The 17930-nt window shown below is 35.4% G+C and overlaps 1 protein-coding gene across 1 annotated transcript; it reads right to left on the minus strand.

Annotated features, from left to right (window-relative positions):
• Positions 1-10864: 10864 nt before the first annotated feature.
• Positions 10865-12877, minus strand: LOC136784753 (uncharacterized). Its single transcript, XM_066745641.1, has 5 exons — positions 12814-12877; positions 11781-11896; positions 11522-11667; positions 11064-11455; positions 10865-10944 (listed from the first exon to the last, which is right to left on the minus strand). Exons 1-5 carry the CDS (start codon positions 12875-12877, stop codon positions 10865-10867), a joined length of 798 nt encoding a protein of 265 aa, XP_066601738.1.
• Between the last annotated feature and the right edge of the window lie 5053 nt (positions 12878-17930).

A 17930-nucleotide genomic window follows, 5' to 3' on the forward strand; every position in this document is an offset into this window, starting at 1 on the left:
ATAATAATAATAATAATTTATGTAATATAATATAATACAATAAATACAGCTATTAAAATCTAGTCTTTTAACCTATGATGTCCCCAAGGTAGAGTCGCTACGCAACCGGGTGTTATGTGACGCTTATCGTCATACGGACTGAGAGCAATTTTTCGCTGAGTAGTGGAAAACACCTTGTGCAAATTCGAACGAATTAAATTTTGGTTACGGGACTGTACGGTGAAATTATCCAAACAATCCTTGTAGTCGTCAAAGGTTATGTTTCTATCGATAACATAACCTTTGACCCCCTTAGCCTTTTTGGTAATTTTCATACAGTCCTGCACCTTAAAGAAATACATTTTCGCTCTCAGTCCAACGAACTCGGTCATGATCTTTCCAATGTTCTCGTCCTTCATTAGCCCAGGCACTTTTTTATTGACTCGAGGTAAGCCGTACCGATTATCAGCAGGGTAATCGCTGGTGTCGAATTTGACCAGATCACGTTTCATGACCGAGTAAACATCATCATACTCGATACTGTACACTAGACTGTCCGTGTCGGTATACATCGCTTTACATTTACTGCCGAATGTAGGAAGCATATAATCGTAATGGAATTCATACAGACAGGTCTTTGAAATATCTAAAATGCTCATGCCTACGTACACGGGCTTATCAAACTTCGCGGATAATTTCGACAATTGAATAGCGACCAAATTCTCTTTAAATATCGCACGACTGTGAAAATTCGGTTTGGAAATCAACGCTTCCGCCCCGTATCTTCCCTCCCACTTGGTTACGAGCCTCACGTCAACTCTATTCCTAACATTTTCCATAGTCTTACCAAATACTGCGTTGTTCATTAGCTTGAAGAGATTCTTCTCGAAATCGTTTTTTGAGGCTGTCCGCAAGCGTGTATTTAATTCGATATACGACTTCAGCCAGATAGACTGCTGGAACTTTAAACCTCGATAAATGCGTTTTAAGACGATACCGTTACGTATACACTGCTGTAGAGCACGGTAGTGTATCACATAACCCGTCTTATCGTCGACGGTTGCGAGCAGTTTCTCCTGGTGTGAACCTGGCGGCTTCTCACACACCGGGCAGAATGGTAGATCGGAGTGTTTGTCATGAAGCTCGCGTGGATATTCCAAGTCCACCTCCAAAATATAACCTTCAGACGAATCCTCGGACACATTAAGGATCTCGAGTTTGGCAGCGTCATCGATCCATTGGAAACCGTGGGTAGGCAACGGTTGACACATTGCCCATCCATATAGATTATTAACGTCGTAATACATCAAGTATTTCGACGGTTCCGCCGGATCTTAGTTTCGCATGTACCGATTGTGTTGGCCCTCTCGTAGCGGTGGGAGCACTGGCTCAAACCACCGCGTATACCGCGTTCAACAAAAAGCAACATGTCCACGTCTGTGAAGAGTTCCAGACGGATTCCCGTATGCTTGAGCATCGCGTCCCAAGTGAAGCCTGTTAGCGTATAATAGTGAGCGGGATCTAAACTATAATTTTTCATGCAGCTATCTCGAAAACTCTCGAAAACATCGGTCAACAATAGGACATCGGTCTTTAAATAAAGATCGCTGTACTCCCCGAGTGTTGTCACAGAGAATTTGGTCCATACCTCTTTGGCATGATTATATGCTTCTTCCGTGATATCGCTATCGGACAGTCTATTGTAGAACAACCCTCGTGCAGGTAAAACCGTTTCTTCCAAGCGAGTAATGTTATCCACATAATCGTAAGGAAAAATACCTTTTCTCGTAAGCAGGCTGAACTGTTCAATACTTAATTCCAAAAATTGTGACTCTAAATTTTTCAGCTGAGATCTATTCAGATATGAACTCAATTTATCCAAACTGGATGCCATAAATTTGAACGAATCGATGAATCTTAGCTGTATATTATACTTTCGCAGATATTTACTAAATGAAGTGTATTTTTCCTTATTTACAGGCAGCAAATTTACCGATCCCTCAAGCGTATTCACGATCGCCTCAAAAATAAAATGTGAATCATAGCCGGATAAATTATGGAAAATTACGGGAATAACATGCGTGTCTTTAAAGTTTAAGTTGCAATTATTATGAGCCGGTCCTCTATATCTACCAGGTAGGTGATCATAATCGCGAATACGCACTTGATTTGGAAGAAACGGTTTTCCACAAATGTGACAATTAGGTTCACTGTAGTGCCGCGAAATTTCAACATCACTAAGAGTATTCATCGGTATTACAGTCTTCAATTTTTCGCTGACGATGCGTGCAATGCTCTCGAGCTCGCATACGAACCATTCGATGCAATTAGCAACTCGATGTGAATTATAAAATGAAAGTGACGCATCACGAGCACTTTTTAAATAATACCCTACACTAAAAGGTACATGTTTCTGATAATCGTAACTATTTTTACTACTATGGTCAATTTTCTGTAGTAAACATTCAAAGTCTACATAGACGACAAACGGCACTCTTTCACTGTTCTTCTGGTTTTTAAAAGATACCCAGCAGTCTTCAGCTTTCCTTGGTAGAATTACGTGCAGGTTGTCATTAAGCTGCACACAATCCCTTTCATGCGACTGTAGCTTATCTGCAGTACGGAAATAGTGTAAACAGCTGAAATGCATTATTGATATTATTAGTATTTTTTATAAAATATTAATATCTCTAGTATAATTCTTACTTACCGATCACAAATATGAGCACTGTATACTCTTTTACTTATTTGACTGCTTATCAACCTTGGAAGATTTCTTATACAAAGAAAGTGTGCAGTTCCCTGGTCATCCGTGATGAGGAGGAGGTTAACATGCCTAGAACGTTTCATCTTTGTTATTTGAAGCGGTACAATGTTCACTTTGGCTTTACAATTATGTTCCTCCTCCACCTCCTCCATGGTAAAGACATTAACTGAAATGTCATTATCCACCTCAAATTTCGGAATTTGTTTTAGAGTGGTCGGAAACGTTATACTTCCTACATCTAAAACAGACCGATAATGTGGATAGGAGGATATTCGGTAGGATTTGGCAGGTGGAATTGCCGGAAATAGTGCCACTGTCACAGCCCATGCGAAACATGCGCTATCTTCTTTGTATATGTTTATCACAGCTTTTTTATGTAAAATAGCGGCTGGAAGCTCAATTCTGCTTCCAGCACGTAGTGGATTGTAATGATTAATATTAACTATTAAACTCAGAATTTTCTCCAGAGCCCAACCACTATCACGTTCTTGAAACTCACTCAACTCTTTTAGTAAAATCTCTACAATATTTAGCCTATACCATTCCTTAAAATTATCAGTTTTATACAATACGCTATTCTTTGTACATACATGCTTATCATCACTAATGTCCTTAGAAACAAATTATCCATTAAATACACAGTTTATCTTAACACTATTTACACTATCAAATACTTGGTTTACACGGGTGTACACAATTTCTTCTGCATCTAATAGAAAGCTGCGTGGTTCTATGTAACTACTATTTATCACCATACCACTACATATTCGACTATTAAACGCTGATCTGAGCTCCTCCCAGATAAGTTCTCCCGCATTATGAGAACCAGAACCAAATTTAATGGAGCATTTATCCTTTGATGCACGAAGCAGAAGGCACTTGATGTTCGCGATTTCAGCAAAATGTTTCTGTCGTGTACCCACTGATGCATTCCGATTATCGTTCCTCAGCTCCTGGATACGATCACGACATTCACGTACCCATGCAGAGTACTCGTGCTCAGTTTTAATTAAGCTAAACTTTTTTCGAAGTTCGGTATACATTTTGAGAATGTAAAATTGATGCGAAAAATGGGAGAAGAGGAAGATTGATTCGAATTTGATTATAGTGGAATGAGTGAAACATTTCATCCATGATACATCTTTTTATAATTCACATATTGAGATGAAATTTAATATACTTAGTCATCAATTGGTGTGTGTGTGTATAAAAATTAGTTTTAAAATAGAATTACTGTAGAAACTCGATATGCTTATTCTTCAATTTAAACACGTGTTAAAAATCGTTTCAAAAAGACTGTTGTAGGAATTTGCTTAAATAACTGAAACGTAATTTTATTTTGTTTCTTATTTATTGTACATTTCTCTTTCATACATATATTTCATAAAATAAACATTTTTCAATGCACATAAACCTTCATGATTCTTGCACATGGAAAGATGCAACTTGTCTTTGCTGTTTTTCAATTTGAAATCTCCCCACTCGCATTCATCTGCATTACTTATTGTATAATCACAGATACCACTAAGCCAATTCCATTTTTCTAGTCCTTTCACGAATATCTCTTGTTATTCTTCTTCATTTATCACATATTTCCTTATAACATCTTTATACCTATTATACGGTGAATAGCCATCTGTCCAATTTAAGCCGTGATGGTTATAATATAACCAGCTAGAAGTAAAAATAAAAATATTACAGTAAGAAGCTTCTGTTTTAATTAAACAATTTCACTTACTTTGCTTGTTTTATCTCTGCCTCATTGAACCAAGAATATGGAAATGGTGGTGAAAATAAAATGTGAAACACTTTTTTATCGCGCAAAACTGCAAACTCTTTCACTATAAAAGAATTATCTTTCAATCGAAACCCTTGAAAGTCCACAAATGTAGGAAACATCGTTTTGATTATGATCTTTCGAAAATTTGTGTTAAACTGACGCGTCCCCTGGCCCCTATCCTCGGATTTATTTAACGGAACAGTACGTTGCACCAAGTATGCTTTGAATCAATTGTGTGTTTGTGCATGCTATTATATATTAGTTCAAAAATTGCTGAGCTATGGAAAAAAAGTAACATACTCAGCTAAATTTAGGGTAAAGGGGGTTCAGCGGGTTAGTAGCATGCTGCAAAGATTCAAGGTTACGCGAGCAAAAAAAAACGCAGGGAGAATCTGATTTACCATCTAGGAAACTGCTTTTACCCAATGGGACCTGACGTCAAACGAGTGGGGGTGTGACGTCAAAAGGCTGCAAGTATCCTCCCGCACCGCCGCAACCCTCTCACCTCTACCTGCTGCGAGCTTACGTGGAGCCTCCGATTTCCCCCACCAACACCGCTTATCACTTCTTGGCTCCCCCCACTACCTCGCAACCAGGCTCATCCGAGTAGACAGGAGTGGGGGGGGGGGGGGGGGAGCCAGAACCGGCCATACTACACTACTAATAAACAAACTATCGTTTGAGCTTCATTTACCAGGATACAATTACTGTGGACCAGGAACTCGACTTCAAAAACGATTAGCACGCGGTGATCGAGGTGTGAATCAGCTGGACGAAGCCTGTCTAGAACACGATATCGCATATTCGCAATACAAAGACCTGTCGCAGCGTCATCAAACTGACAAAGTGCTCGCAAAACGTGCACGTAGACGTATTACAGCTGGTGACGCAACCTTGGGTGAGCGTGCTGCAGCAACAGCTGTCTGGGCATCTATGAACGCAAAGCGTAAACTTGGTTTAGGATTACAAACAGATATGGTGAGGAAAGCAGCAGTGAGAAAAACTGGAAATAGTGCTGTAAAAAAACGGAAAATTCGAGTGCCTAAAAAACGGGGCGGCTTGTTGCCTTTGCTCCCACTGCTAGGTGCGGTGGGAGCACTAGCAGGTGAAGCATCAGGTATAGCAAAAGCTGTAAACGATGCCAAAGCTGCGAAAAAACAGTTGGAAGAAATGCAGCGTCACAATCGTATGATAGAAGCAACTGCAAGAGGCGGACGGGGGCTGTATTTCGCACCGTACAAACGAAGCGGAGGAGGGGTAGCAAAAAAATCAATGTCAAAGAAGCGAACAAAAAAGTAACTGTACACGGTCTACCAAGATCTGGTGCTACAAGTAATATTCAATTATCTCACGTATGTCGTGATATACCAAATTTCCGTGGAGTCTTTATGCGTACAAGTCTACCACGAAACGGTCCATGGTCTAATAAATGTGCACTCGTTAACCTTAACGATTCTAATGGTCCAGGCACTCACTGGGTTGCCTACGTTAAATGCAATAATCTTGTAAAGTATTTCGATTCTTTCGGTAATCTGAAACCACCGACTGAACTTGTTCGGTACTTCGGTCCGCTTAGTACAATTTATTACAATCATTACCAATATCAGTCGTATGATACTAGCATTTGTGGTCAGTTGTGTGTTAAATTTTTAAGAAAACAGACAAAATGTCTTTATCATTTACGCTATCAGGACTTGGACATGTATTGGAATCAAATTTTTTCCCTCCGATCAATCTAGACGACGGTCACTATGAACTGGGGCTCGTAGATTTTCAAAGTTTCTACTCGATCGCCAATGTAGATGAAACGAATAATAATTTTTACTTTGGTAAAAATAAACTAATAACCATACCTACAGGATGTTATGAGTTGAGTGCGATAAATGAATACTTGCGTATGCGGTTGGAGTTACCGTATGATGATAATGTTATTATTCTGCGTGCCAATAATAACACACTGAAAAGTGAAATAATGTGTAAATATTCTATTGATTTTACAAAAAATTAATAATATTGGTTCTCTGCTAGGATTTTCGTCGGACAGCGTAACCCTACCAAACACTTGGGCTGAATCGGACGAACCTGTGAATATTTTAAAAGTAAATATTCTACGTATCGAATGTAACATTTCCGCTGGTGCATATACGAACGGTAGACCACGACATGTCATCCACGAATTTTTCCCAAGCGTTCCACCAGGCTATAAAATCTCTAAAAACACCGAAGAACGTCATTTACTTGCCAGTCATTGCAAGGGTAATCGATCGTCTCACATTACGTATTCTCGATCAAGACAATCGTCCTGTAAATTTTGGAAGTGAAGAGATCACCATACGGTTACACATTAGAAAATGTTGATTTACAAGAATATTAATGATTATAAACCATCATTACTCAATGAACCAATCAGTCAATCAGCTGCATTTGAATTGAATACATCATCATCATCATTATCATCATTTCAGAGTAATATTGAAAATAATAAAATTGGAATTGGTAATAAGAAAGTGCTAACGAGAAAAAATATAGATTTTCTACACTCATTGGGTTTGACTGTGAGGAAAAAAAATCATGGATCCGTTGAACGTTACCGCACAGCCTGTATACGACAATCGCATAAGTAAATTGGAAATACATGCCTATAATCCATATGCGAATGCATCATTGGGAAATAGTGATGAAATTCGTATACCTATACAACAAGAAGATTTGATTCTTTTATCGAGCGGAAGTTACCTCTATATAGAAGGGAAACTGCTTGAAGGTACTCGTGCTGCTGATACACCTTTGTTGGATAAAGTTATGCTCGACGCTAATTCTATGGCATTCTTATTCGATGAAATTCGGTATGAATTGAATGGTATTGAAATCGATCGTTGTAAAAACATCGGCATTACTACCAGTATTAAGAATCTCATATCCTTAAGCACTGAAGAGAGTATGAGTCTACGTCATTCTGGTTGGTTTATCGAGACTCAAGACCGTGAAAATGTCACTAACAATTTCAGCTTTTGCGTTCCCCTGCATATGCTGTTAGGATTCTGCGAAGATTACAAACGTGTCATCATCAATGCTCGCCATGAGCTTATTCTGATACGAGCACGTAATGATATCAATTCAATAGTTTCATCGCATAAGTTTACCGATTCAAGAATCCAACTGTACCGAGTGCAATGGAGAATACCTCATGTGACTTTGAATGAATTTACCAAACTACAATTTCTACGTATTATCGAGCAGAATAAAAACCTCACGATGGCTTTTCGTTCCTGGGAGCTCTATGAATATCCGCTTCTCCTTGAAACACAGCGACATACGTGGGCTGTGAAAGCAGCTACACAATTGGAGAAGCCTAGATATGTGATACTGACATTTAGAAGAAATAAAAAGAACGATCAATACTCATATGTACTTAAATTTAGCGATTGTGATGTACGTGATGTTAAAGTTTATCTGAATTCTGAATTTTATCCTTACGATCGTCTCGATACAGATTTCACAAAATCTCGCTATTTTGTACTATAAGACAGGTATGTAAAGTTCTTCAATTCATATTATGCTGGAGAAAAACTGTCGAAACCAATGCTCGATTATCTAAACTTTTTAAAATATGGTCCCCTTTTTGTAATTGATTGTTCACATCAAAATGAATCTATTAAAACTGGAACGGTTGATGTTAAAATTGAGATAGAGTGTTGGAAAAACATTCGGAGTAATACTACAGCGTATTGTTTAATTATACATGATAAAATTGTAGACTATAATCCACTTACGAATATTGTGAGAAATGTAAATTAGAAATGTAAGGTTTAGAAATATAAAACATTGTTTTTTAAAACATATATAAAAGTATTTATTAATTTACACATTATTACTGTTATTACACAAAAAACATTATTATTTCAATTTAAATTCCAGATTATTGTATTTTCCTCCCAAATATCTCATTATTAATATATTTTCATTTGCTGCTTTCTGCAGCTCTGCAAATTGGTCCTGTGCCTTCGATTCCAATAAAGCAGCCATCCGCGCTGGTAAATAGAACCATTTATCAGTAAATAGTTTAGCTATTAATCTCATCCCAAATTTCGTGTTAACTTTCAGAATTTGAAGTATTTCGTACTCTTGATTTTCTTAAAGAGTGTTTAATTTAATAAAATCCATCTCAGGGACGGAAGCTATTGAATTGACACCACTTAAAAAGGACATTCTTTTTTCTATACTATAAAGAAAACCCTTATTATTATTATTATTATTATTAAATAACAAAGATTTAAATGATGTATTCTTACCTTTAGAAGACAAAAAAATATGTATGAAACTTGTGCAAAGAATTAATCTGGTATATATTTTAACTGATACTAGTTAATACTGTTGACTGAAGCTTGAATACAAGTGACACTAGTTACCACTGTTGGAAGATTTTCAAGAATAACGCTTATGCAGTATTGCTTGAAATTATAATAAAAAATTGTAGTGGAGGGGGTAAAAAATAATGATGGTAGGGATATCTTAAAGATGTGTGCAAATATCAATTTTCGCTGAAATTTAAAAAATTAATTGTTATTTTGCTAATTACATCTTATTTTTAGCTTTAAAGAATTCAAAATATACACGTACGAAATCAAAACCAGTCAATTGAAATTTAATATTTAAAGCATACATAGATCTCAATTTTATGTTACACTTTGAAATTTTGTTGATCGTATATTAAATTTCTAATTGTTGGGTGATGTATCATCACAACCTTGAAGTAGTTATTATTTTACAGTAAAAAAGAAGATGAAAAAAAGTTGAAGCCCCTTTCTCTCTCTCTCTCTCTCTCTCCTGGAACGCTCTCCATGGAAGAAAAAGAAAAGACAATCGTATATAGAAAAAATATTCAAAAGATGATTGTAGCCATTTTAGGTCGCGGCGAGCGTGAAACGCTGTGCTCAGCCGAATAGCACATCCGAGACCGCTATTCTCTCACTCACTCACTCTCTCTCTTAAAAATTACAGCAATTCCTAAAGCATTTAAAAACATATGCCCTGACGTCATCAGAGTGGGGGGACTCATAATTGGTGGGGGTCAATGGAGTTCCTAAACTTATATCAAAATTGTGACACGTTCGTGAAGCAATTAAAAAATTACTGTGACGTCAGCGGAGTGGGGGAACTCATATGCTAACCAAGTGGGGGGGGGGGGGGGGGGCCTGACGTCAGAGGAGTGGGGACACCTCCCGCCTCTCGCGACGGGGACCCTCCCCCGCGCGCCGCACCCCCCTCGCCCCTGTTCCAGTATCGGCATAGCTACACTACTCTATATATATAAAGTAGGTGGTATATCCCTACTCTTTCCCCTCTACTTCCTTTGCACTATATTCATCCTTCTCCCTACGCCTTCTTATCCTAAATCTTACTACAAGAATATGGGGAAAAATTGTCAAGTATAATAGCATATGACCGTAGATAAAAAACTCATTTCTAGCTCAAACAATCTAGTTTACCCATTCCACAAAGCCTACTCTTCAATCATTTTTTCTCAGGAGATAGATACAGAATTTTTCCTTTACACTCATATAGTCTAATATTTCCAATAGGGAAAGTAAGTTATTATTGAAATAAGTTGGATTTTGAATTCCATAGCCTGTACGATGACAGGAATAAGGCTTTAATGCCAAATATACATATTAATCTCTTTTTTTTGCTTATATACTTGTACATAGGTTATATCACAAAGTATTTTCAGACTAAGGGTAATATTGTATTTTGAGTGAAATATTGTTAATGAATTGGTGCTTAAGCACACTGACAAAGGAGTGTAATAGACTCCATCATATAACCCTAGTCACTTCACTTTCTTATTAATGATTTAAATATTGTGGGACCTAGCTATGCCTTGCTTGACTCGGTGTGACCTTTTTGCTTGTGTCTTCTACGGTTCCTACAGGAATGGTACAGCAAGTATTTAGGTTCTTGAAAGACTAGCGCTGGGAGGATTAAAAGAAGATCTTCGGTCCAGTATATAGGCTGAAAGTCATCCAATTATCGGACCTCCTCAATATTATTCAATATTCAGTTGTCGTATCTATATAAGCACTTTTCTTTTATGGATATTCATAACTTCATTGCTCTAATCTTTAGAAGTTAACGGTAGCTTTGGGGAGAAATCCCATACATAACTGTTTAATTATCTTGACTTTACATTTGTAAATTATAGACAGAGCATTTACAAAAATATAATTTTTATTTTAATTGTTATTAACTTAGTATTATTACTTTCCAAAGAGAATTCACTTTGGTTTCCTAGCATGCCACTTCCTTGAGAGTCTCAAGCCGGCAAGCCTCAGACTGGCTCATTTAGCGTTTATGAGCCTGGCGCTCTTTACAAATAAGGTCTGAGTGCCTTTGCACTGACTTTCTGTTAAAATCGTGCCTTCCCCACAATGGCAGGAAATCATGTCGCAACATACTCAAGACATTTTTTTACCTATCCTTTCTCATAAAAAAAATACATATTACATCATCATTTTTATATTAATTTACGTACAATACCACTTAATGGTTTATATTCAATAATCTCATCATGAATAATTAAACAATATGCGCTAGTATTCTCAGGTATATTAGAATCACACTCAAATTCTATCTTAATATCTACAGTACCACTTTTAATTGATTCGTTTTGATGAGAACATTCAATCGCAACAAATGGACCATAGTCTATAAAATTTTCGAAATTAAGCATAGGCATAATATACTTTGATTCAGTATTATAATACGAAATTATAAATTTATAATACATATCATATAAAATAGCATAGTTATTATTGGCAAAATTAAGATTTAATTTATCGTAGGGATATGATGCGGAATGTAAATATAATTTTAAATTTCTCAAATTACAATGATCAAATTTAGCCATACTCTTCTTTACATTATCTTTCCTATTGGTTTGAAATGCAAAGACTATAAAACATGGCTTTTCTAATTATGTTGAAACTTTTACTGACCAAGAATGGTTTTGAGTTTTGAGAAGCATAGGATATTCATACAATTCCCATGAACGATACGTCATTGTAATAGGATGATCTTTTTCAATAATGTTTAAAAATTGTAATTTTGTATATTCTTCCAACGTAATATGAGGTATTTTCCACTGAATTTTCGATAGTACTAAGTCTACTTTAACATTAATATTATCCGTTGTAAATAAACAGCATTAGAATCATTGCGCGATCTTATTAGTATGAGTTCATGACGTGCATTTACGATAACACGTTTATAATCATCAAAAAATCCCATTAGTTCGTTCAACGGTATGCAAAAGCTAAAGTATTGGAAATTCTTAATTGGATTTTTACTATTAACGGGATCCCTCAAGCCCTCTGTAGCCAACATTACGGAACGAAAAACGAGGGAGAATTGTCCAGCGTTATTTTTCGACAAATTTTAATAATTTTGGGCTTGTTGGAACCGTTAGGACTCGCACCTTGTCATAAAAAAGCCTTATTTCCCAAAAAATGAAAAAAAAATAAAATTGTTTAAAAATTCACATTAATAATATTTAATCGCAAAACAAATCGAAAAATCGGGCTTCTTTATGACGAGGTGCCAGACCTAACGATTCCAACAAGCCCAAAAACATTGAAATCGGTTGAGAAATAGAGCCGTACCATTGTCCCGCGTTTCTGAGGTGGACGAAAACCAAAAATTTTTAGGAAGGCAGCTAGGCTTCCGCCCCTCTCGCGGCTCACGCTAACGTGTTCCCCCACTCCAGCATCGAAACTTACTGCGAAGCTTTCCTCATATTTACGCTATTCCCCTATCTGTAGCTATACACATATAAATACCGCTAAAATAATGTCGAGAACATTTCATTTCGCCGATATAATGAAATTGCTAAAAATGCAATTATCATTTTGAAATAAAATTGTAGAAAAGGAGATTTCGTAATGCTTGAAATATAGGGCATACGGCGAAACGCGGGACAATGGTACAGTCGTATTTTTCAACAGAATTTGATGAGACTAGTAATAATTAAAGCCATTCTTCATGTAGATTGTCCTAAAGAGCTCGCATTTTCGATATAGCTTATAGTTTTTCAGCTATGAACGTTTGAAGTTGCACGACGCACAAATACATATTTCTTCTCTCGCGTAGATCAGCTGTTGCGCACGTCCATCTTCAATCGTTCATAACTGGAAAACTATAGGCTTGATCGAAAATGCGAGCTCTTTAGGACAATCTACATGAAGAATGACTTTAGTTATGACTAGTCTCATCAAATTCTATTGAGAAATACGCCTGTACCATTGTCCCGCGTTTTGCCGTAATCTCAGGTCTTCAAGCGTCACTGACTCGTTCATTCTGCTATTTCTTTCGAGCAAAGTAAAAAAATGCACTAACAACTTGGGTGACATCATTGAATAGAGCGTGAAAAGGGGAGACGCTTTTATGATATTTTCATAATTTTGCAACGCTTCTTTTGGTCATTATAATGCAAACTGTAACAAGATGCGTACTCGGAGTAAATAAAGTTGGCTTCCCCTTTCCCTTCTGCAGCTTGTTGCCTTGTCCAGCGTATGTAAACCAGCTTAGTAGGCCTACAATGGCCTACATACATACGGGTGTGACTGTGTTAGTGACTCGTGGAGTGTACTGTAAACAAACACACATAGCGTTTAGCATGTATGTACGTGGGTCTTATTTTCAATCGCGAAATTGCCCTTCTAAATTTATTGCATTGCACCTTCTACGACAAGCTTCATAAGATTAATAAATACTCATAGCAGCATGTACATTATCGAGAGCTTCTAATGTAATTTCTCAATGTGCAATCATACTTTTATTTGTTCCGAAATAAATAACAGAATGAACGAGTCAGTGACGCTTGAAGACCTGAAAGTACGGCAAAACGCGGGACAATGGTACAGGCGTATTTCTCAATAGAATTTGATGAGACTAGTCATAACTAAAGCCGTTCTTCATGTAGATTGTCCTAAAGAGCTCGCATTTTCGATAAAGCTTATAGTTTTCCAGTTATGAGCGATTGAAGATGGACGTGCGCAACAGCTGATCAACGCGAGAGAAGAAATATGTATTTGTGCGCCGTGCAACTTCAAACGTTCATAGCTGAAAAACTATAAGCTTGATCGAAAATGCGAGCTCTTTAGGACAATCTACATGAAGAATGGCTTTAATTATTACTAGTCTCATCAAATTCTGTTGAAAAATACGACTGTACCATTGTCCCGCGTTTCGCCGTATGCCCTATATTTCAAGCATTACGAAATCTCCTTTTCTACAATTTTATTTCAAAATGATAATTGCATTTTTAGCAATTTCATTATAACGGCGAAATGAAATGTTCTCGACATTATTTTAGCGGTATTTATATGTGTATAGCTACAGATAGGGGAGTAGCGTAAATATGAGGAAAGCTTCGCAGTAAGTTTCGATGCTGGAGTGGGGGAACACGTTAGCGTGAGCCGCGAGAGGGGCGGAAGCCTAGCTGCCTTCCTAAAAATTTTTGGTTTTCGTCCACCTCAGAAACGCGGGACAATGGTACGGCTCTATTTCTCAACCGATTTCAATGTTTTTGGGCTTGTTGGAATCGTTAGGTCTGGCACCTCGTCATAAAGAAGCCCGATTTTTCGATTTGTTTTGCGTTTAAATATTATTAATGCGAATTTTTAAACAATTTTATTTTTTTACGTTTTTTAGAAAATACGGCTTTATTTATGACGAAAGGCGAGTCCTAACGATTCCAATAAGCCCAAAAACATTGAAATCGGTTGAAAAATAGCGCTGGACAATTCTCCCTCGTTTTTCGTTCCGTAATGTTGGCTACAGAGGGCTTGAGGGATCCCGTTAATATCCAACGATGCTGATTTCAAAGTTGTACTCTCATGTGATGATAATAATGCATAGTTTCGCAATGTAGTAGTAATACCTACATTTTTACAAAGATCCACTTCAACACCATTCAATTCATAACGTATTTCATTAAACAAAAAAGCAGCTCCATTTGAATCCAAGAACAATTTATTCTCATTAATAGTGGCATTATTAGCAGCGATTGCAGATACATCTCCTTCAATAAACAAGAAACTTTCGCTTGGTAACACAAAGAGATCCTGTTGTTAGATAGGAATGCGTATTTCGTCGTTGTTGTTGAGCGATGAATTCACATATGGATTGTAAGAGTGTATTTCAATGTTATTGATACGGTTATCGTAATGAGGTGTTTCGATAATGTTTAATAAATCAACCATTATTTCTTCTTATTTCAACACTTTTAAACCAATTGATTTTAAAAACTTTTTATTTTTAATATTCAGCTTACTCTGTCGTTTTTTGATATTTCTTCGTCGTCCTCGTCGTTGTTGTGTTGATTTCGAAGTTTAATTCCAACTAATTTCTGAAGTTCGTGGAGATTGTAATTTATATGTAAAATCTTTGTTGTAAATTAACATTTTCGTAGATGGAGTCTAATTGTAATATCTTCACCACTGAGATTTACAATATCGTTATCTTGGTCGACAATAGAAACAGTTAAATTATCAATTACCTTCACGATTATCGGCAGAAAAATGACATTATTTGGCGTTTCCGAGATTTTATATCCCGGCTCAACGTTTGGAAAAAATTCATGAATAGTGTGCACAAGTTCACCATTATTGTAGGCTCCTGCAGTTATATTCGTCATTATTCGTATAATATTTATTTTCAATATATTCACAGGCATGTCAGATGCATGTAATTCATTAGCTTTGAGGACTCCTCTTTTTTTCCGAAAACCCAACAATTTTCCTATATTATTTTTTTTACTAACGTCAACATCATATTTACATTTAATTTCACTTTTCAATGTATTATTATTAGCACGTATGATTAATATATCATCTATACTATTATCCGCGTCATCATCATTTAACTGATCAAAAAGAGCATCTTGTAGATATTCATTAATAGCGCGAAGCTCATACGATCCATGTGGAATTTCGATTTTTTCCTCAATTATATTTTTTTCCTAATAAAATGTATTATTCGATGAATTTATATTTTGTATTGTATTAAAGGTTTGTAAATCAATCAAGTCAAGCTCATATTTCCCATCACTAATATCTATTGGTGGATAAAAATTAGCGTTCAATATTGAAGAATTACCTGAAAGCGTAATTGTTAAAGAATTCATTATTAAAATAATATATATATATATATATATAGACACCAACTCTAATTACTTAATTATTTTTTTTTTAAATTTAACACAACTGACCACATATTGTTTGATTGTAATTCTGATATTTATTATAATTATATTCAATTTTTATGTCTTTATTGTACCCATTTTTATAACGATGGAAATACTGTATTAATTCTATTGGTGGTTGCAAATTTCCAAAAGAATCAAAATAATCTATGTTTTTACCATGTTTAATATAACCCACCCAATGAGTACCTAAACCTTCGTAATTATCTAAATTGATAATTCCACATTCATGTTTGAATGGAAACGGTGGAAATTTATTGCGCATAAATACACCACGAAAATTTTGTATATTTTTACACATATCGAGCAATTGAAAATTTGTTGTTAATCCGCTTATTAGTTCTTTCTTCTTTTTCTCCCTCTTAACTTTTTTTTCCATGCTTTATACCACTACTACGTTTATAAGGTGTTAGATAAAGACCACGACCTTCCATGGCTCTATTATGACGTTGTAATTCATCCAACTGTTTACGAGCCTGCTTTGCTTTATTCACTGCATTCGCTACACCTGCTGTTCCTCCAACTAATGATCCTAATGCACCCAAAATTGGTAGAATAGGTAAGAATCCACCACGTTTTGCAACTTTTAGTTTTCTTGTCTTCTTTCTTTTTTTCAAACCCATTCCTACTTTTCTTTTTACATTCATTGCAGCCCACGTTGCTGCTGAAGCAAGTCGTTCACCAAATTTAGTGTCTTTAGAAAAAACTATTTTTTTAGCCTTCTTTGCTAAAATTTTATCTGCTTCGTGTCTTTTCAATAATTCTTTACTTTGAGAATATGCAATATCATGTTCTCGACATGTAGCATCAAGTTGATTTATACCTTTTTCACCGCGTGATAATCTTTCCCGTAATCGTGTTCCGGGACCACAAAATTGATATCCTGGTACGTGAAGCTCAAAGGGAAGATTGTTTATTACACTATTGACAAATCCTTTACCTTTTTTTATTAATAACATATAACCACAATTCAATGTTATTTTTCGAAAAAATTTATTTTTTTTTGTTTAAGAAGTCTCATATGATTCAGTGAAAGATTTCAATGAAACTAATTTTTTTTTATTATGATTTATATATATATGTGATTTTTTATATTTTTTCCTCATAGTAACATTTCTGCTGTGTGTAATTAATGAATTGCCTATTTTTGAAGTTAAAAAATGCGTTTTATAAAACAACGTTTAACAATACCAATTTATAATTTAGACTATAAAACCATTAAAGAACAACGTAGACATGGTGCTTTATTACCAAATACAATACGTGGAATTATTTGTGGACCATCAAATTGTGGTAAAACTAATGTTTTATTAAGTTTAATAGAAAGTCCAAATGGTTTAAAATTTGAAAATATTTATGTATATTCTAAATCTCTACAACAACCTAAATATTACTATTTAGAAGAGGTTTTGTCAACAATCAATAATATTGGTTATTTTACATATTCGAATAATACCGATGTTATATCGATAAATGATGCATTACCAAACTCTATTTTTATATTTGATGATATAGCATGTGATAAACAAAATCTTGTGAAAGAATATTTTTCTATGGGTAGGCATTCTAATATTGATAGTTTTTATCTGTGTCATACATATGCAAAAATACCAAAACATTTGATTCGCGATAATGCAAATTTTTTAATTTTATTCAAACAAGATGGAACAAATTTAAAACATATATATAACGATCATGTAAATACAGACATGTCTTTTGAAACATTTTTAAAATTATGTAATCATTGTTGGCGAAATAAATACAACTTTTTGGTAATAGATAAGGATAGTTCAAGTGTTGAAGGATGTTATCGTAAAAATTTTGATCAGTTCTGTGTGTTATAATAGTGGAGATATTTGATTTGAAAATCAGTTGATTCCGTGTACGCGTGTACATTACATTGTTCGGTAAAAAAAAAAATCATGGATTTTACCAATAAAAAAGTTTTAGCTAAAATTGCGAAAGCAAGTCGAGTGATTAAAAAAAAATATAAGGACTTAAAAATGAGAATAGCAGATGCTGAAAAATCTGCTGAAGAAGCATATAAACCCATAGTTGAACCATTAAAAAAGTTAATTCATAATTCATTACAAGTGAAAAAAGAAAAGATTAAAAATGAAGAATAGGATGATGAAGAAGAAGAT

The sequence above is a fragment of the Prorops nasuta genome, unplaced genomic scaffold (genome assembly GCF_024137725.1).
Source record: "Prorops nasuta isolate Cenicafe-Biocafe unplaced genomic scaffold, Cenicafe_Pnas_1.2 PNAS00068, whole genome shotgun sequence".
Taxonomy (NCBI): Eukaryota; Metazoa; Arthropoda; class Insecta; order Hymenoptera; family Bethylidae; genus Prorops; species Prorops nasuta.

Bases quoted from the DNA above. Each gene is read 5' to 3' on its own strand.
- LOC136784753 (XM_066745641.1), bottom strand. From the start codon at position 12,877: ATGAACGAGTCAGTGACGCTTGAAGACCTGAGATTACGGCAAAACGCG. The intron at 11,897-12,813 runs GTATTTCTCAAT...TGTTGGCTACAG, and splicing joins CGCGGGACAATGGTACAGGC to AGGGCTTGAGGGATCCCGTT. The intron at 11,456-11,521 runs GTCAGTAAAAGT...TCAAACCAATAG, and splicing joins AAAACTCAAAACCATTCTTG to GAAAGATAATGTAAAGAAGA.